General features: G+C 44.4%; 1 protein-coding gene across 1 annotated transcript in view; it reads left to right on the top strand.

Annotated features, from left to right (window-relative positions):
- The window catches only part of AR (androgen receptor), a 168,262-nt gene extending 152,647 nt beyond the window's left edge, over window positions 1-15,615 (top strand). Inside the window, exons 5-8 of the mRNA XM_070951840.1 lie at window positions 3,263-3,407; window positions 5,069-5,199; window positions 9,297-9,454; window positions 11,186-15,615. Of these exons, the coding sequence (XP_070807941.1) occupies window positions 3,263-3,407; window positions 5,069-5,199; window positions 9,297-9,454; window positions 11,186-11,341 (590 nt within the window). The 3' untranslated portion in view covers window positions 11,342-15,615. The remainder of the gene's footprint in view (window positions 1-3,262; window positions 3,408-5,068; window positions 5,200-9,296; window positions 9,455-11,185) is intronic.
- The last annotated feature ends 5,311 nt before the right edge of the window (window positions 15,616-20,926 follow it).

Genomic DNA, 20,926 nt, shown 5'->3' with positions numbered 1-20,926 from the left:
GTGTCATTTAGGTGATAGCTATAGGCAGGTTTCCTGCAAATTCAGTGATAACCAAAATTGGAATTTCAGCTTTAGTTGGAGATGAAAATGACCACAAACTCTTAACTCTGCTTAACTTTCATACTTGTTATTTTTTATTGGTAAGTTCAGAGATGAAACTGTAATGCTACTTGTTTTTTAAGATGTTAAACTTGTTGGCTTGTACTTACCACAGATACCATGAATTCCATCTCCAAATAAGTTGTAATGCAATCTGTAAGAGAGCAACCTTAAAATCCTGCAATTCTTGCCTCTGCTTGGAACTTACTTAGATGATGTTAAGGAACATTGCAAGCTCTCATCTGTGTACAGATTACAGATATGAATGGTTTGAACACTCTAAATTCTATGTTAATTCTATAAATTAATGTTAGCTATTCTATGCTGTCAAAAGCCTGTACTAAAACAAAATTGTTTTAATGAAGCATATGCACCAAGACAAATTCTTTGTGTGTCCAATCACACTTGGCCAATAAAAAAAATTCTCTTCTCTTCTCTTCTCTTCTCTTCTCTTCTCTTCTCTTCTCTTCTCTTCTCTTCTCTTCTCTTCTCTTCTATTTATTTTATTCTATTCTATTGCCATGTTTTCCAAGAATAAAAATTGATGCTGAAGAAATAGTGCCAAGAAAAGATTCTAGAAAAGTATTTTCTGAATTGATCCCCAAGGACTTTAAACTCTTGATCTCTATCACAAACTCTATCACAAAATTGGAAGGGCCTGGTGACTCAGCAGACTGATAGCATTGTAATTAACACCAGCTGTCTGCAATTACTGTAAGTTCGAATCTCACCAGGCTCAAGGTTGACTCAGCCTTCCATCCTTTCTAAGGTAGGTAAATTGAGGACCCAGTTTGTGGGGGCAATAAGCTGACTTTGTATAAATATACAAAAGTATGAAGGCTATTGCTTAACGCATTGTAAGCTGCCCTGAGTCTCCGGAGAAGAGCGGCATATAAATCAAATTTAAAAAAAAAATTCAGAACGTCCAAATCACATAATTTTCTGCACTGGGATTTATGGCTGTTGGTTCATAGGGAGAAGTACCTTTCCGGACCAACAAAGCACAAGACAACAGGCTATGAGGTGCTAGGGGGGAAATCTGTCACCAAGGAAATCTATATTTTGACCCTAGAATGATCCAAAGAATTTTGGGTTACCCATGTAATAACAACAACAATCTCCCAATGAGGCACTGCTTTGACGTGGTTGTGCGACTTGTGCACTCTGAGGAAGATGAGAGCTGTGCCAGAGGTTCAACCATACTGGCAGGTGTCATCAGAGGAGTCAGACAGAGTGTCTCTCCCATAAAAATTATGAGACCTAAATTTCAGAAAGCCATACCAGCTCAGATGTCACCCGGGTTAACAAGGTCCATGTTGGAGTTCCTGGATATCTGGTGAAAAATGGGCTACAGGCCTCAGGACTGTTGGCTGAGCAATCAGGGCCAGGAGCTGCAGAGGAAAAGGTGTTACACATTGCAAATATACAGTGACTGAAAACAAAGAAATAATGATCTGTTATTACAGATGAAGTCCAACAAAAAGAGGATATTTGAAATGAATGCACCAGTTCTGGAAAGAACAACATCCAGAATCAGAAAGAACAGAACAGGAGCTGGAAGATCAATGTCTGTTTATAATATGAAATAAAATATTAATAGAAGCAGAATTGGAAGAACTGCGAAGGTCCACTCAGGGCAGAGAAATCAAAGCCTTCAAAGTGATCCATCAAGAGTCACTCTTATCTCATCAGTTCATAAAACCTTTGAAAAAAATCTGCCTTCAGATACTTCTTGGCCAGTCTTGCTGTTGCTTTGTGTCTTGTTCAGTGGTAGTCAGGTTTCAGCCTCCCTGACCTTGGCCATGTCGCTGAGCACTGAACTCCTTGTACTTCTGGGCACCCCAGGTAGGTGGCAGTCCCGGAATATGACAGCACAGGAGGATAATGGCTTCCTGGAAGCTTCACATTTGATTCTTCTCAAATCTTTGGCAGTTAATGTGCATCTCTTTTTCTCAACACTTTTCTTGCAGCCCTGTTGACTATTTGCAACAAAGCGTTTGATGGTTCTGGCCCATTTTGCCTGAGAAAAGGAAGCTGCCTAATAATTACGCACTCCTTGATATAGGGTGTTGATTTTCTTAAGCCACACCCTCCCTCATTACACAAATACACATCACCTGATATGCTTATATCCAGTATATGTGAATATAAATTTATGCTTGAAGTGGAAAAGATGCATAAAAATGATGATCTAGTCAAAATACTCACTTGCCTAATAATTGTGCATACAGTGTATATTGTAAATCACCTTGGAAAGATGTAGAAAGTAAGAATAAGATGTAAGTAGTTTCCAATTGTAGCTTTGTTGAGAGTTCTGGTAATCCTCAAATTTTCTCTTTCTCTGTGGTCATTCATTTCAGCACTTTTGCCACCTTCCAAATGCCAAGAAGGTGAATGAAACATGCGCTCATGTTAGCAATTAGCAGCAAAAGTGCTTGATTTCCTCTCAGTCTGCAAATCTAACGGATGAGAAGTTTTAAGTGGAGCAAATATAATTATGGATGAAATACCTTAGGCAACACAGTATATTTTTAATAATTGTAAAGGCTTAAGAGATGCTTTTAGAATGAAGAGGGCAATAGCAGTGAGATTAAAATGGAATTTTAAAATACAATCTGTTTGGGGGGGCTGAAGTGTGACCCACACTATGTGGCATCAAATTATATGAACTTCTGATAATTAATTCTGCTTGAGAAAATTCTGGGTTTTATCAAGGCATCCTGGCAGATCTTTGACTTAATGCCTCTCTCCTCACATGGAGTCGTCATACGGACGGTCCAGACTGCATGCAACTCGGAATCCAAATGGTTTATGGTGTGAGCCTTTATTTTCTTTCTCCTTTCATCCCTAATTATAAGTCCTTTTTTTTCTTTTTTGTGATCCCTGCAGTCTAAAGAGAAAAATAGCTTGTTCTGTTATAACAACAGGCAAACCTTCAGTAAGAAAATGTTTTGTGTGTGACTTTTCCTTCCCTCACTTCTAGCTGCCAGATTGAAAATGCTCCAGGCTGTAATCGTGGTTGGAGAAGGACTTCTGTTGCCTCTAAAGGGTTGGCCTGGAGGGGCCAGCAGCCTGGAGCCCAGGCTAACAACCCAACTGCTCCTTGACCTGAAGGAAGAGCTTTGCCTCCAGCTGACTCAACCTTTCTGACTTTTCTTCCCAGGGTTCCGCAACCTGCATGTAGATGACCAGATGGCCATCATTCAGTACTCCTGGATGGGCTTGATGATTTTTGCCATGGGATGGAGATCCTTCACCAATGTGAATTCCCGGATGCTTTATTTTGCTCCAGATTTGGTCTTCAATGAGTATGTTTCCTCTGTTTCATGTTAGACTTGATTAATGTATAAAGCTGAAGAAAGTGGAAAGTGTCGAAACCCTCTCCTTTCTTCAGGCCCGGCAGGGCAAATGAGCCACAAGGCCTTTTCAGTGAAAAGGAAGAAAGGAAGTTTGTGCAAGGTCAAACTTTTTGAGCTCAAACTGTGTCTGCTTGACTTCTTTCAGGCAGATGTTTAAGGTTTTGATTCCTTGAGTGCAATGTCATTGAGATTGGCTGAGATTACATTGCACAAGAGTCAAAAGGCAAAATGTGGGGCCGCACAATATGAATTCTAGGTAACTTTAAATGTTTAAGTGTAAACTGAATATGTATTTTCCAGGCGTATGCTATATTTTCTCAAGTGGGCAAATACTGGTCCTTTCCTCATGTTTGTGCATCCTTTGAAATATTCCATCTTTTGTTGATCTCTGGCATAAAATGCTGATGCTTCAGATGCCACCTTGGAGGATCAAAGTTCTGTAAAGCCATATACCACCTGACATGGAGCTGTCCTGACCCAAGCGTTTTCCATGGATTATCCATGGATAATTCCATGGATTTCCAACAGGTTTTTCTTAGCAGAAACCACATTATTTCTGCAACATCAGTTGGATTCTAGCTTTCTTTCCCCGTTTTTTGATATTAGACACAAATTTCAGCATTCTGGGTTCTATATTTTTGGAGGTGTTTTTCGTTTCCTGTGTTGTGCATAAATATGGGCATAGTTTTCTTGCCAAAAATTCTGGTTCTTTATGAAATATTTTTTAAAAGTGATGGTAGCCCTAACCCTGAAAATCGTGCCTTGCTTGCACAATTGGCATCAGGCAATCTTGGATCTGTTTGTTCCTTCCTTGGTCAGTGTTTTCTTCCTATAACCTCCTGACCTTACATACATACATGAAGAAGATATGCCATCTCCATATCAGGAAAGTTCCTTCTTGACTCATCACAGGCAGAAGCAACATATGACAGTTTTCTCCATGACCTTTGTCCATGGTGACTTGGTGTCTCTTTGAGATGAGTTCAGACCTGTTTCTGATCTGAGAGGAAGCAGAAGGGAAACTTCTATGGAATCTCAGATGTCCAGGTGGGCATGCAAATCGATTGAGTGCTCTTCGGGCATCCAGGGGTGTCTATAGTTGGCAGATTCCACATCTCCTCATCCATCTTTTCATTCCTTGGAGACAGACGCGTATTTATAACCCAGATGCTCTACCTTACTCAGCAAAAGTTGATGGTGGAGATGTAACATGGCTCAGTGCGTAGTAAGACCAGCAGGAATTAACTGCAGCTTAACTCCTCCTGGGGGGCAGGCACTGCTGCTTTGGTACTGATTTCCTAGTGGGGCATGTCAGTGTTTCCTTGCTATAAGCTTTCTCATATGAAATGACAGAAATCCCAGGGAGGGGCTGCTGGGATTTTACAGAGTGACGGAAGGGGGCTGAACTGGGTCAGAGCTTGGGGCTAAGATCAACTTGCACCCTTCAGAGGACTTGCATTGGATGGCAAGAAATACTAAGCTGCCATCAAGACTGAAATGGTAACAATGAGAAATTTCTCAAATAGTGAAAAGTGTGGAATTTGGTCCTGGAAGAAAGGCAGGCTTTGTCAGCTGATTCTCTCTACGTCTTTCTTCTTTTCTTCTCCCAGGTACCGGATGCACAAATCCAGAATGTACAGCCAATGTGTCAGGATGCGGCATCTCTCTCAAGAATTTGGATGGCTTCAGATTACTCCTCAAGAATTTCTCTGCATGAAGGCTCTGCTCCTCTTCAGTATTAGTAAGCTGTAGCATTTGTCATCTACCTGTCTTTGAACTTAGAACAAAACATAAAATAGCAGGGTTGCAAGGGACCTTGGAAGTCTTTTATTCAGATTAGATTCAGATTAACAGAGCTGGAAGGGACCTTGGAGGTCATCTAGTCCAACCCCCTGCCCAAGCAGGAGACCCTACACTGTTTCTGACAGATGGCCGTCCAGTCTCTTCTTGAAAGCTTCTGAAGGCAGCTTCTGTTCCATGGGTTGATTGTTCTCACGGTCAGGAAGGTTGAATCTCTCCTTGTTCAGTTTCCATCCATTGTTCCTTGTCTGGCCTTTGGGTGCCTTGGGAAGCAGCTTGACCCCTTCTGAAGAACATCTGAACATCACAGCCCAAGGCAGGATCCAAAGCATTTCTCTGAACTTCCCTCGGTGGCCCCGATTGTATTAGATCAACCGCTTGCTCCAGCAGGAGATCCTGTACCATGCTGGACAAATGGCTGTCCAGTCTCTGCTTGGAAACCTCCAGTGAAGGCACACCCACAACTTCTAGATAGATAAACAAGTTTTATTGGTTTTTTCTTTTCTCCTCTCCCACCTTCACCCACATCTTTCTCTATTTTTTTGAACAGAGTGTTGGTCATTTCTTATCTTGTACAATTAGTCAAATTCAAATACATTTTACTCAAGTACAATTTTTGTCAATATCGTCTTCCCCCCTTTCCTTTTTTTTGAATATACCTCAGTATTTCTATACTTGCATATATAAACACCTTCTTCATTTATCCCTAAATTCTAACTTTACTATTTGTACATATTTGTCCTCTTTTATTCTTTAACAATTCATTCTTTTTACTAATATATTTATATTTGTTTGTTCAGAGCTGCCTTTCTTCCACTTCATCTTCTTTTTTTATTGCATAGCAATCTTTCTCCTCAAACCTAGCCTCTCCCTCTTCTCCTTCCAACTTTCTTTCCCCACCTTCTTCTTCTCTTCTCTACTTCCCCTTCCCTTCTCCTTCTCCTCCTCTCTTCCGCCCTGTCTTACCTTCTCTCCTACTCTGCTTTCCCTTCCCTTCTTTCCTCCCTACTCTTCCATCCCTCTCCCTCCTCCCTTCCAATTCCTTCATTTCTCTCTATTGCTGTATTCATTTTCAATTTATTGTTTTCCATTGTGGAGTTCAGGGAGCCCCGATCCCTTATCTTTTTAATTACTAACAATATATTTCATTTTATTCTCTTTTTTCCTTCAAATCTTTACTCAAACACTTTTCTAATCTCTTATCTTTTTTACTTTTACCAATATATTTTTTCTGCTTTATTTCTTGCAAGTATAATATTTAAATCATTTTTATCAATTCAATTTCATTCAGTTTTACATTCAATTTCAATCATTAAATATATTTCTCAAAACATTTTTTTTATTGAAAAAGTTTTATAAATACAAATTTTTCCCCCTTTTCCCCATCGTCTTTATCAGTTCATTAAGTTCCTGTTCCATTTTATTCTTTCTGGGTTGAATTATTCCAGTTTTAAATCGCATTAAGGTCCTTCTTTTATAATCATCAAAGTCTGCCCTCTTGTAGGCAAAACGTATCCTCCTTAGTTCTCTCCAGTTATCTTTTTTTAAAAGTTCAAGGTTTTAAAATTAAAACAATTCCATGTCATGCTCTTCCTTCTCCTGCAGATGTCTCTCTATAATCCACAGTTCCAGTCATCTAATTTTTTTTTTTTTTTAAATTTGATTTATATGCCGCCCTTCTCCGGAGACTCAGGGCGGCTTACAATGCGTTAAGCAATAGCCTTCATACTTTTGTATATTTATACAAAGTCAGCTTATTGCTCCCGTAAACTGGGTCCTCAATTTACCTACCTTAGAAAGAATGGAAGGCTGAGTCGACCTTGAGCCTGGGGAGAATTGAACTCACAGTAATTGCAGGCAGCTGGATGTTAAATGCTGCCTTAGGAGGCATTAGCCTCCTACGCCACTCAGGCTCCTATTATTTGTAATCCACATCCCTGTTTACCAAGTCATAAAAGAGAAAAAATCCAGTTTTCACATCTTCTTTCACCTTTATATATTACCCATCAGTTTATAATCCAATCCAAATTGAATCCAAGTTCCAGATTTACATTTACATTTGTCAATCACTTTTAATTCTTTATTCGGGTTCTTCTATGGCGCGCTTGTCATTCTCACTTTCTCTTTCCATCGCCATCTCCCCGCTGCTATTTAGCCGCAATTTCCACGCCAGGGTAATTTTAGTAATAGTTTAGTAGCTAAAAATATTTAGAATTTTCTTTTTATTGTCTGTGGGTTAGCCGATCACTCACCCAGCATCAGCACTCTGTCCAAATCTTCCCACCTGTATATCACTTGCTCCAGAGGCTCCAGCTTCACGGCGATTCACTCTGATCGCCGCCCCCCATCACCAGCTCAAAGAGAGTTTCTCAGGCTATCCAAGGGACTTGCCTGTCCCTCTTTAGACACTGAGCTGCCTCTCTTTCTTTGCTGTCCCTCTGAAGACCCCCCGGTGATGGTTCATCTGGCTGGATTTTGCTGAGCTCATCGTAGCCCGACATTTTCCCATCCAGTACCGCCGCGCCGCTTCCGGATCTCACCCCCCCCACCCACAACTTCTGGGGGTAGGAATTAACCGTTCCACAGGTTAATTGTTCTCAGGAAATTTCTCCTTAGTTCTAGGTTGGATCTCTCTTTCATGATTTGCTACCCATTACTTCTGGTCCTGCCCTCAGGTATCTGGAAGAATAGGTTGTTCACACCTATTTCCTTCTTTTCATCAAACTAGACATTCCCATTTCCCAATTCCTGCAACCGTTCTTCTTATGTTTTAGCCTTTGTTGCTCTCTGCACTTTTTCAGACTCTCCACCTCTTTTTTGTTTGTTTCTGTAAATGATCCATGGTAGATGAGATCCACGGTGCTAATGGGCATGCCTTCTTTAAGAAACTACAGCCTCCAAATAAGCTTTATCGGGCTAAAAGATAGGAAGAAGGGTTGCAGGAATTGGGTTTGCCTAGTCTAGTGAAAAGGAGGAGTAGGAGAGGCATGAGAGCAGCCTACCAATATCTGAAGGGAGGGGAACCACTTATTCTCCAAAGCACCAGAAGGCAGGAGAAGAAGCCATGGATGGAAGGTGATTAAGGAGAGAGACAACCTGGAATGAAGGAGAAACTTCCTAATCGTGAGAACAATTAACAAGTGAAACGACTGGACAGCCACCCGTCTGAAGTGGTAGAGGGCCTCCTGCTTGAACAGGAGATCTCCAAGGTCCCTTAATTAACTCCTGGCACAGGTTGCCTTCAGAGCAGGGGTGAAATGCTCCTGGTTCGGACCGGATCACCCGATCCGGTAGCGATGGCGGCAGGTGGTTCGGAGAACTGGTAGCAAAAATCCCTGCGCCCCCCCCCCCCTCCACCATGCCCAGCTGAGCCGCAGGATCATCAGAGGCTTTTTTTTTCTTTTAAAAGCATTTTTTCTACAACTTATTCCGCGGAAAAAATGCTTTTAAAAGTAAAAAAAAAGCCTCTGATGGTCACTTGGCTCAGCTGGGATCGTCAGAGAGGCTTTTAGCGCATTTTTTTCTGCAACCTCTTCAGCGGAAGAGGTGGTTTAAAAAATGCTTTGAAAAGGCTCTGACGATCCCAGCTGTGTTGCCTGATTGGCAGAGGCTTTCAAAGCATTTTTTTGTATTTGCAGAAAAAATGCTTTGAAAAGTTTTTTTAAAAAAAGTTGGCCACGCCCACCCAGTCACATTACCCCACCACCACCAAGCCACGCCCACAGAACCGGTAGTAACAAATTTTACACTTCACCCCTGCTTCAGAGGTTGTGGCTGCTCCATCACTGGAGGCTTTTAAGAGGAGCCTGGACAGCCATTTGTCCGAAAGGGTCTGGGGTCTCCTGCTAGTACAGGGGGGGTTGGACTAGGCAACCCCCCAAATCCCTTCCAACTCTGCTTGGAGAAGAAACAGTCTTTGTTCTCTGTGGCAGCTGCCCTGCTGTTGGTTGCGCCTTTGTAAGTGAGGAGACTCCTTCGCCTCCCCCCTCAGGCTCTTCCCTTTGCCTGCTTTTATTGCCTCTCCTTCTTCTGCATCAGTTCCAGTGGATGGCCTGAAGAATCAGAAATTCTTTGATGAGCTCCGGATGAACTACATCAAGGAGCTTGACCGGATCATTGCTTGCAAAAGGAAGAACCCCACGTCTTGTTCGCGTCGCTTCTATCAGCTCACCAAGCTCCTGGACTCTGTGCAGCCGGTAAGTGTGAAAGTGGGAGAGTTGGCCAAGGACCTTGGGGTGCAGGGCAAAGTCTGCTCAGACCAAAAAGGGCTTCAAAAAGAGGAAACTCAAAGCCCAAGAAGTCACAGAATCTCGCAGGATCACTTTTGAAAAAGAGCAAGGGGACTTGCATAAAGATGTTTGCCACAGAGAGGTGAACAATTATATTGTAAATATAATTCACCTGTTTCTTTTATAGGAGCTCCCCAGTTAGGGGGCCCTCCAGATTTGTGGACCCTGCACAGTGGTACACAACCTCAAGCCCCAGAGCTGCAAGCAGCCTCAAAATCCTTGGGCTCAGCCCCTTCCCCCCACCCCGAGAGCTCCAAAAGCATACATATAAATTTCAGTGCATCTTTAAACATTGTAGACAAAGTTGTTGCTATATTAGTATTAACTAAATCAAATTTAAAAGGAAGTTTAATTACTGTTCTGTCTTTCTGGACCGGGGCTTCTGGCCCACCACTCAACAGCCATGTACAGCTTGGGGGGGGGAGTTCCTCCCTCTCCTTAATTCTTGCTCGGTGTTGTTTCTTGGGCTCAGAGCCAAGTTCCCTCGGTCCTCTTCAGATAGTCCCTGCCAGGGAGGCTTCTTGGGGAAGCTCCATCCGCTAAGTTTCTGTAGGATTGGAACAGGGGACGCTGTTGGATCCCTAGCTACCGTTATGTTTAGGAGGGGGTACCTGGAGCATTTCCCGCTGCAGGCCCCACAGAGGACAGTTGGTGCCTCCATGCAGCAGATGGAAAGAGAACAAGAAATGACAAATGAATAGTATGGCAAGAGTTGTCTGATTAAAAAAAAACAAGGAGTGAGGGAAGCGGCTGAGCCTTAAAGCAGAGAACTGTTGTTTGAAAAGCCAACAATGATTCCAGTTAGGGATCTGTGCCTTACTGGATCTGGATTCCAATCTGGGCTGTCCATGTGCGCCACACCCATCAACACCTCCTTAAAGGAGCTCTCCACCAATCAGACGGTCTGGTCACTTTTCCATAGCTTACAAAAGGCTGCAGGAGCATTCAGCCTCAAAGGCAGCGTAAAACGTCTGGAATTCTTCCACGTTAATATTTCAGAGAGTGGTGTGTGGATGGGATGGTGGGGAAGTAAGGAGGGAGGCGTTTTATGCGGGGTTTAGGGAAGAAGAGAAAATTCCATCTGAATTTGAGACGGGGAGTGGGAGGAATGCAGAGTTAAGCAGGAGCAAGTAAGAGGCCCTTCAGCTTTGAGAGGGACCAAATGGGACGTCCGGCAGCACCTCCTCTTCCATGGACATCATCATGTTGGGCTGCATTCTGGGGCAGCCCTTGGCCACGGAGCCCTTCTATCTAAAGACGAGCTCTTGCCTTGATGTTGGGCTCAGCCGAGGAGAAGAAGGAGAGGGGGTCACCACTTGCCATGGGCAGCTCTAGAAGCTCCAGCAAAAGAAAACACAAAGTCACACCTTGCAGAACATTGTGCATTTTCTGGTTGCGGGAGAATAAAATGCCCTTACAACACAAGTCCAGCCAGGACAATGGGATATGCGGGACTCCCGAGTATCCTTCCCCCTTCCCTTTGAAGCAACCCCAAACTTCTCTCTTTTGGAACCGCTGGTGGCTCCCCCGTCCTCCAGAGTGCAGATGGTGACCCTCAGGGCAGAAGGTCCTCTGGAAGGACTTGCTGAGCAAGATAAGAGTTCCTCCCTGTGACAAACCTCCCTTTTCCTCCTCTAGATTGCCAGAGAACTGCATCAGTTTACATTTGACCTCTTGGTGAAGTCACACATGGTGAGCGTCGACTACCCTGAAATGATGGCTGAGATCATCTCGGTGCAGGTCCCCAAGATCCTTTCTGGGAAAGTGAAACCCATCTACTTCCACACCCAGTGATGGCGAGCAGCGGACGGCCTCCTTTCCTCGGGTCCCTGGACTCCTGCACTGCAGTGCCTTGGCACACTGTGTGTCCTCAAAGGTGCACAGTAACCACAAAGAACTCTTTGCTGGGCCCCCTTTCAGGTTTCTGTTTTCTGCTTTTCCTTGAACTGCCTTCACCTTGAGAGATCTGCCTGGACACTTGCCGGCTTCAGTGGCTCACTGTGTGCGTGAACTTCCTCTTTCGGTTTTGTGGCGTGGTGCCTGGTGGCACCGTTTACATTCTTGTGCTTGTGCATTCCCCACCGTGGCTTTGGTGGCCCTCTGCACCAAGGGAAGTGTCCATAGCCGCTTCCTGCTGCTGTCTGTTTTCTAACCGATGGAAGCAGGTCATTAAATGCTGGGGAGAAGGGAAGGCTTTCAAGCTGGATTTGGGGGGGGGGGGTATTTTGGGTTTGTTTTAGCAGTTCTTGCAGCCTCTTTTTCATCTCTCTGAGAAAAGGTCTGAAGGGTCCCTGGAAATAACGAGCGATGTAAACCCCAAAGCAGACAAAGGGAACGTAGTTGATACACACGATCTGTGTGCCTGCTAGACTTCATTTCCACATACAGTCAGGCTCAAGACAACTATGCACACAGAATAACAGGGTTGGAAGGGAGCGTGGAGGTCTTCTAGTCCAACCCCCTGCTTGAGCAGGAGACCACCGACAGCCATTGGGTTCCCAGCACTCAGACCTTCAGCTTGGTTTTCTCTCTGGGATGGAGCCAAGGAGCCGGGAATCGCCTGTGGAGACCCTCGCAGCCGCGGCTCCCTAACACATGCAGTGGTTCTTGCAAGGAATAAGAAGGGCTGGAAGTTTTCTCAACACCCAGAGATGATGGGGCTTTTTTGTAGCTAGTACTACTTCATCTTTCTTCTTCTGTGGACCATGAGCCAGAAGTAAAAACATTTGCCCAGTGAATGTGAACACATTCCAGTTGTGAGTTTTTTTACCTTTTCATGAACACTCACTCTCCCTCCCTCCCTCCCTTTAATTCCCAGTTGTATTCTTTTCCGCTTCCCGCAACTTCCCGCGCTCTCCCACTCTCTGTTAGCCTCATCTGAGCTCTGCCTCTCGTTGCATGCCATTCATTTCACTTCCTTGGGTCACTTGCTTTTTGATGTATGGCAGGGAACAGCCTCAGAAATCATACAACTCGGTGATCCTTCCTGGGAACATCCGTCAGCATCGTCCTAGCCCAGCCCAGGAGAATTTCTTCCAAACTTCACTTGGGTTCATGATGTGTTAAACTGCAAGAAAACGACGAAGGAGCCCCTTTTCCTTTCTGCAATTTCTGTTGAACAATAGGAGAAACTGCCTTATCAAAGGAGATAAGGAAACCATCCTCCCAAAATTATACCTCTTTTTTATGGGAAACAAAATCCCTTTTTTCTAACCTAGCTGCACCGTGGTATCACTTACCAGGAAATCCCATGAGCTGGTAGCCAAAGATTCAGAGAAGCCATATGGGTGAATTAGGGTTTTTTGTTTTGTTTTGCTTTTTAGGAAAAATATACACCTGGGAAAAGAAAATTCAAGACATGCCCTTGGATACCATCAGTGAGTGTATGAAAAGCCCATGGTTGCAATGAGAACGTTATCTTGATTGGTTTTCCTGTTAGGTACCACTTTTTAGCACAAGGTGACATCTACTGAGAATAACAAAGATGAAATTCAGCTCAAACTTTTGGAGAACCTCCTGAGGCCCGGCTTGATTCTTCATCTGCTGTGATTTCAAGATGTCTTGCTCGGAGTTTAAAACTTGCCCACCTTGGGTCACTTTGACCTGATGCTTAAGATCATTAATTACCTGACTGCTGTTGTGCCTTTGATGGATCCTGCACAGTCCAAGCTTCAGCCAAAGGAAAAACAAGGTTACATTTCTAGCAACGCAGTTAAAACGACCAGCATTCCGTTTCATCTCTGCAGAAACAAGAACAATAAAATAGCAATCCGTTGAATTAGCTTTTGCTTTTGAGTGATGCTGTGCCTTGCATTCCTAAAATAAATCTATTTTAGCTGCTTTTTAATTTTTGGATCGTTAACAACAATAATTAGATGGAACCATTGAAATATGTTCCTGTTTTCTGTACTGAGGTTCCCTCTCCTCTCGTTCTTAGAGCAACAGTGACAATGCTGCGGATATTTGGGCTTTCCTGAACCTTCTTCATGCTGTCTCAAGAGATTTTTTTGAAAAAAAACAATGAAGTTCTTTTTTAAGACATGAATCTACATTTTGGGTGCTTGGTTTGAAAACCTCCTCCTCCCACATACATCGAACTAGATGAATTGCACTCTTAACCATCCTTCCCTGTAGACTCAATATAATTTCATTATTCATTTTAGAAATATTGCCTCAGACGCCCCTATAAATGAGTGAAGATAAGGCCATCAAAAGTTGGGCAGAAACACTGAAAGCACTTCTGTAGTTGACGAGCCCAAATGGCTCAGATCAGTGTGTTGATTCAACTTCCCTCCACTGCATTGTACTTGTGATGTGCCTTCCCCAGAGCTGGCGGTGGGGAACTGTGTCCGTGGCATTCCAGTGTGCATGCATGCTGTACTTGATTTCAGGGTATTTTCCTCCCATACTCAAATCTTCTGAAAATCTTGAAATTCAAGGGCAACATGCATCCTTCATGCTAAGCTGTTGCAAAAGGGCAACATCTTGACATCTTCAAGATCCGCGCGCAACCAAAGTGCCACCGCTGGCAGGCCTCTGCAATCTAGCATGGCTGCTTCGTGTTTTTGATACCACAGTGAACCTGCTAGATCTTCAAGTACTCCAGGATGACTCATTTACGGTTGCGGTAACCTATCATCCAGCAGCTTGATTTCTCTTCCGTCTCTTCAGCATCAAGATAATCTTCCGATGTGCATCAGGTCCAGGAGAAGCTTCATCTTCTGACCATTTCTGGAAGATCCTTTCAAATCCTTTTTAATGAATGTCATGTAAATATTGGAGAATGGATTAGTGGTGGCCGGGAGTTAAATATTTACTTTCTTCAGTTTATTTACGGTGGGCTACTGCTGCAGCAGTATAAAGGAATTGGGGGGGGGAAGCTTATGAATTATGAAAAGCATTTACAAAATCATAGTCATCAGTCCATATTTTTAGTACTGTGCATTTTATGCATCAAAATTATTAGGCATTTTAAAAAGTGTACTTAGGCGTGAGTACATTCTATTCTGCCATATGAAAATTGCCTTTTGTGATACGAGAAGTTATTTGCCAGACCCCAATCACTCTGAAAACGCACAAGGTTGTAAAAGGACTGACAAATGTGGGGGTGGGGGGGTGGATGAATGACGGTCTCTCCGTTGCTGCTGCCGCCTCCTGCTCCTTCGCCCCAGATGGGGTCTCCCCCCCCCCCCCCCCCGGGACACGCTTGGTCTTGTTCCTTTGGCCGCTGGGAAGAAGGAAGAAGGCTGAGAATTGAAGGAAAGGGGCATTCCCATGGCACAAAGAAGGGACTTGTGCATTTGACAACATCACAATTCTGATGACAATGGCTGTGCATCACAGATTTGGGGTTTCTTGTATTTTATTTTTGATGTGGGATTATGTGCTTAAGAATCTTAGATTTTCTATAGTTAAAGATGCCTAAATCTATGTTTTCCCCTTTTCTTTGGGAAAACGTTTTTTCCAATCTTGTCCCTTAATTTTACTGGAACTCTGAGTTCTCTTTTGTCTGAAGCACTTTGTAAAAGCTTAAGCTGCTTCTGTGTTCACTTGTTGCAATTCTGACCGAAAGAATGTCTTTGTAGTGTTAGTACCAAAGAATGTTATTTAAAGTGGGAAAAACAGATTTCTGACTCAGTTGGACATGTCACCTTCTTGCTCTGGAGCACACGGAGCCTCCTCTGCACCCTGGCCAGCATTTTCTGCCCTGCCGCTGCGGGGATGGAGGGCCTGTGGGGTTAGCCAAGGCAGAAAAGCATGGAAATCTGATGGTACGAATGGATTTCCTGGCCTGCTGAGCAGAGGGGAGAGGGAGGGTCTCTGTTGTGGGGAATAGCCCGTTGGTTGCATTATTTGCACTGGGGGGAGCCTGGCCCGGATTCTGTTCCCCTTTGATCGCACTAAAGGTTTTCGATGCTCACAGCTCCTCGGAGAGTGGAGGAGAACTCTTTTGCCTCAGAGTGGTTTTACAGCACAGCCTCAACCTGAGCTGCGGCTGAGGACGGGAAGGCTGAAGGCGATGGGGGTCTTCTGTTTCCCTTACCTGCGGCTGTGAGGATGCTGCAACCACCGGTGGAGGGAGGGAGGGAGGGAGGGAGGAGGGTCAGGCTGCGGCCAGAGGAGGACCTGGGCTTTGTCTCTCTTGCTGGAAAGGAGCCCTTGGCCAGAGAAGGACATTCAGAAGTCAGGGCAGAGTCAAGTGCACGTCCTTCTGTGTGAGACGCCTTTCATTCTTAGCAGAAGTTGATGGTTTCCGCATTGAATGTGTAGAAAGCAGAGGGGCTCAAGGCACCAGGCCCTTCTCCTTGCTTGGAGAGCCTGGGGGCGGGGGGAGCGGATAGCAGAGCTGGAGCCAGAAATAATTCTGTAAAAATTGTGGCACTTTTTTGAAAAGTTACATTTGTTAATCTGCTTGTGTATTTTTTAATTAAATCTTTGCATACATAGATTATTGTTAGATGAGACCACCCAAATGGCTGTGCACTAGAGTTGTGAGGGGGCGGGAGCTAGGTGGACTTGTACAGGTTTCTATGGTCTTAATGCAGTCAAATAAGCTTGTGATGCTATAACATATCAATACCAGCCAAACAGCTGGAATATTGTCCTCAGAACAGCTGCCCACTCAGCAGTGGTGGATTAAGGCTCACTGGTGCCCTAAGCACTGACAAATCTTGGTGGCTCCCTCCTTTCAATGAAGAACCAATCTTCATGGGGGGGGTTGTTTCTCAACTTTGTGGTGCCCCTTTGGGCCTGGTGCCCTAAGCACATGCTTAGTTTGCTTAATGGTTAACACACCACTGCCACCCAGCTCTCCCGTGCGCCGAACTGCCTGTCAGATGCATCAGACAGCAGTAGATAAAGAATGATTTCATTAGGCTAAGAATTCATTGAAAGAATATGAAATGGATGGATGGATTCTTTGTTATGGTCGATGATCATAAATTCATTGCATACATAAAACTAATGACGATTGATTGATTGATTGATTGATTGATTGATTGATTGGGTGGATGGATGGGCGAGCAGATCAGTCCAATTGCTGTGCATTTTGTATATTACATGACAAAATGTGGCCATACTTAAAGAGAATAATGGCATTATATCCAGGAAGTGGTCTTTAATTAAGGGTGCCAAAGCGGATGGAAGCAGCCATTTATTTACCAGCCATTTATTTACTGACACTGATAGAAGAACTTGTAATTGACTTTATTAGTGTCAGAATTAGACACAAAAGTGTAATTCAGTGTCAGACACTTCTATGGAGATGCTGGGCACAACCACAGAAGCAGCTGCAGCCACAGGCCCTGGGATGACTGACATGAGGCCGGGGCAAACAATCCGCTCCAGGCTCAGAGGCTAAAACCTGAGAGTTGGTGTACACCCAGCCTCAAGAGACAGGAGAGAACTGGGAACTGATAAAGAGAGGATGTTACAAGACAAAACATGAGCCTTTTGTTTCTGACTTCATTAGTACGTGGTGTGTTTAATAGAAGGTGACAGTTGTCGTTGGACAGAGGGCAAATTTAATGCTGTAAACCAGTTCTGATCTTTGTAACCTTGCATTCTATTGTTCCTCCAAATACAGTTTTAAAAAACAAACCTTGGTTGTCTGAATCCATGTGTACAATTCCTTTCTTGGCTACATATGGAGTGTGGCTTCTACTTTTTGATACATCCTTTCGGGCTCCATGGACCGGGGGGAGGGGGGGGATGGTTTGGTGCACGCAACCTAAATCTCGCACATGCACAAATGAAGCTTTGCACTCCCGTCCACCACTTCCACAGCCCAGTTCCCAACAGGCCGTGGACCGGTACTGGTCCGTGGACCCGGGGATTGGAGACTCCTGATCTAGACAAAATGAGTGAGAGAGAAACTTATGCAGAGGAAGCATTTCAAAAGCATTTTCAAGGTATTTTATCAACAGTCGATGCTGTTATGGGAAATCAGTCTTATTGAAGAGAAAACAAATAATTTGCTTACGTAGGTTATTTAAGAATATGTTTTACAGGATCTGGGTGACAAATAGAATCTTTTCTTATCCCTTCCAGCTGGACCTAAATATGTTTAGTTTTTCTGCATGGTTCGTTTCTTTTTCAAGGTGACAGGGAATATATTTACATTCTGAATAATAACTTATATCTTCCTAAGGACAAAATCCTGCGGTAACTGTGCTAAAACAACTCATTTGCAGTCAGTGTAAAGAAGGGAAACTGGCAAAGCCAAGGCTGGTCTCTCCTGGAAGGGACATTTGCTACTCAGACAACCTGCCTGATCTGCTGATCCCAGGGGCTCACCTGAGGGGCCGTTCAGGGGCATTTCCGCAAAGTGACAGCAAAGCTGAGCTGATCGTTTTGGGGGTTCCATGTGAAGGGCACCTGAAGGCACCTTTGCTTGGGGTGGGAAAGGCATCAAGCTTCTCAAGGGATGAGACGAGGGCATTCCTGGGGCCCTGCTCATATGGAGGTCATGCAGTGCCCAAAGAGCCACTGAACCCACCCACTGCCAGGTCTCCAGTTTAGTATGTTAATAATAATACACATTATCCAGTGTTCCTGCTGTGTGCTGAAGAGACAAGCAACATCTTGGGCAATATTGTCCGGTGTCCAATCTTCTCTTTCTGAAGAAAGTAATCAGCAGCTTCCGAAGATCTTGGAGGAGGCAGGTTATTTTGACTGATTTCAGACTAGGGGATAGTACCCAGGCAATATTGGTCACACTTGTCAATGACCTTTGATGAAGCTAGGAAAGCAGTGGTGCATCTGTCTGCCCTCAGTGGTTTTTGATGCATTGACCACTCAGTGGTCTTCAACGCCATTGACCAGCTACAGAGACTCGGGGTGGTAGGCACTGTGCTGCAGTGTTTTGTCCCCTTCCTCAGTGAGGTCATCTATCAGCTTGGGATTTGGTATCATCAGAATGTTAAATCCTGGGCTGCAAGATGATGCCAGGGTACCAACCCAGTGTCTGGAGGCTATTTGGGTCTGGATGGGGAGGAACGACTTTCAGTGCAGTTCTGCCCTTGGCTCAGAGATGTTTTCATCTTGGTCGTCTTGGATGGAATTGCACTTCTCAGTCAATATTGGCCTGCAACTTGGGGGTCCTCCTGGACTCTCAGCTCCTGCTCGACAAGAAAGTGGCAGTTCTAGCTAGGACCGTTTTTGCACAGGTTCATTTTGTGAGTCAGTTGCATCTTGTCTTCAAGCCCTTCAGAGAGTCCCTATTGCCCTGGACTTTTGCAAAGCACTGCACATGAGCTGCTTTTGAAGACCCTCTGGAATCTACGGCTAGAGCCGCTTCAAAATACAACATCAGCAGTTATGGGCCCTTCTCGTTCTTCTCATGTGTCACTGCTGCTGTGCTAATTGCATTGATTGCCAGCTGCCTTCCGACAGCAATTCAAGGTGTTGATTATTGATAAAGCCATTCATGGCAGAGGGCCTGGTTATCCAGGGACCACCTATCCATTTTTTTCCTGCCCGTGAAGTACATTTGGGTAGTGTGGTATCCCGTGAATTAAACATCTTCTGAGTCTAAGGAAGCAAAGTGGTCATAGCCCCTGCCCTCCAGAATAGATTCCAGAGGAAGCCGCACTCTGCTCTTTTATCACTGAAGACATAGACATTTGATGTCAACAAAAGCATTCGCCATATTTAGTTGCCAATCGAATATGTAGTCACTAGGATTTGAGCTTCACTCAAAGGAGGCTTTGTGTTCCCTCTAAGGCTGGAGAAAGGGCCACCACTGGCTTGGTCAACTGGATTAGCAGAAAGGGCAGGCCCATCCTGTGGCTGTAGCAGTGCTACAATTTATTTATTTATTTATTTATTTTATTTAAATTTGTATTCCGCCCTTCTCCTGGTGGACTCAGGGTGGTGCACAGCCAAGTAAAAAACATCCAATACAAAATTTAAAAATTTAAAGGAATTATACCCTTTGGCCGAAAATTAAGAACCTTACGACTAAAACCCATTAAACAATTAAAAAATCTAATATCTCAAAAAATAGTAGATATTTTCCCAACTTTGCTAATCAGGGTGTCCAGCCAAGACAAAGGATGACACCAACCAGAGGTGGGTTTCAGCAGGTTCTGACCAGTTCTGGAGAACCGTTAGCGGAAAATTTTATTGAACAGCAATCTTTCTCCCAAAACCTACCCTCTCCCTCTTCCCTATCCCTTCCTACTTTCTTTCTCCATCCTCTTCTTCTCTTCTCTACTTCCCCTTCCCTTCTCCTTCTCATCCTCTCTTCCCCCTTGTCTTACCTTCTCTCCTACTCTAATTTCCCTTCCCTCCCTTCCTCCCTTTCCGGTAGCGGAAATTTTGAGTAGTTCGGAGAACCGGTTGTAAAAATTCTGACTGGCCCCGCCCCCGTCTATTCTCTGCCTCCAAAGTCCCAGCTGATCGGGAGGAAATGGGGATTTTGCAGTAACCTTTCCCTGGATCGGGGTGGGAATGGAGATTTTACAGTATCCTTCCCCTGCCATGCCCACCAAGCCACACCTATCAAGCCATGCCATACCTACCAAGCCACACCCATAGAACTGGTAGTAAAAAAATTTGAAACCCACCACTGACACCAACAGCTTTGGCGGTGATTCAAGAATGATGATAGAGACAGGAAGACAAAATGTCACTCTACACTATCTCATTCCAATTGAAGGATTGTTAGACAGCACTTGAACTTCAGTTGAGACTTTCAAACATTGTTCTGTACACGTAACAAGCAGAAATCCTTCACCCGTGACCATTATTTGCTCTCCCTGGAACACGATTCCAACGTGAGGGAGCCGGCAATAAAGTTACTCTGCAGTTTTCTGCCCTTAAGGGGTGCTGCTGTATGAGAATGACCTTGAGGGACGAGGGGAAGAAATGCTGTTTAGAAGACAATCACGGGAGAGAGGAGCCCCCCACTGGCTTAAGGGTTAGAGGAAGAAACATAGGAAGGACCCAGCCTAATGGTTAGGGCAGTTAAAGTCACAGCAGGAAGTTTGTACCTTCAGACTCGCAAGATTCTGTTATTGTAGCCTACAAAGAAGTAGTCCCGTTTCCTGCCTGGTTTCTCTGGGACATAAGGGTAGGATCCCTTCACAGTTAGCTCTGAGGAAACAATTAATCCCTATGTCAATTACAAGCAGTTATGCAAGGGCTGCTATTTGCAGGGCTGCAGCCAGGTCTAGTTTCCAAGGAGTAAACTAATGAGAGACATGTTTTCAGTGGTGGGATTCAATTTTTTTAACAACAGGTTCTGTGGGCGTGGCTTAGTTGGGGGTGTGGCTTGGCAATCATGTGACTGGGTGGGCGTGGCTAGCTGGTCACGTGACTGTGTAGGCGTGGCTAGCTGGTCATGTGACCGGGTGGGCGTGACTATGTGCATAGGGA

This window comes from Pituophis catenifer, unplaced genomic scaffold (genome assembly GCF_029215685.1).
Source record: "Pituophis catenifer annectens isolate HBS135680 unplaced genomic scaffold, rPitCat1.0.hap2 SCAF_11, whole genome shotgun sequence".
In the NCBI taxonomy this organism is placed as follows: Eukaryota; Metazoa; Chordata; class Lepidosauria; order Squamata; family Colubridae; genus Pituophis; species Pituophis catenifer.
This window is presented reverse-complemented; position numbering and strand designations above follow the sequence as displayed.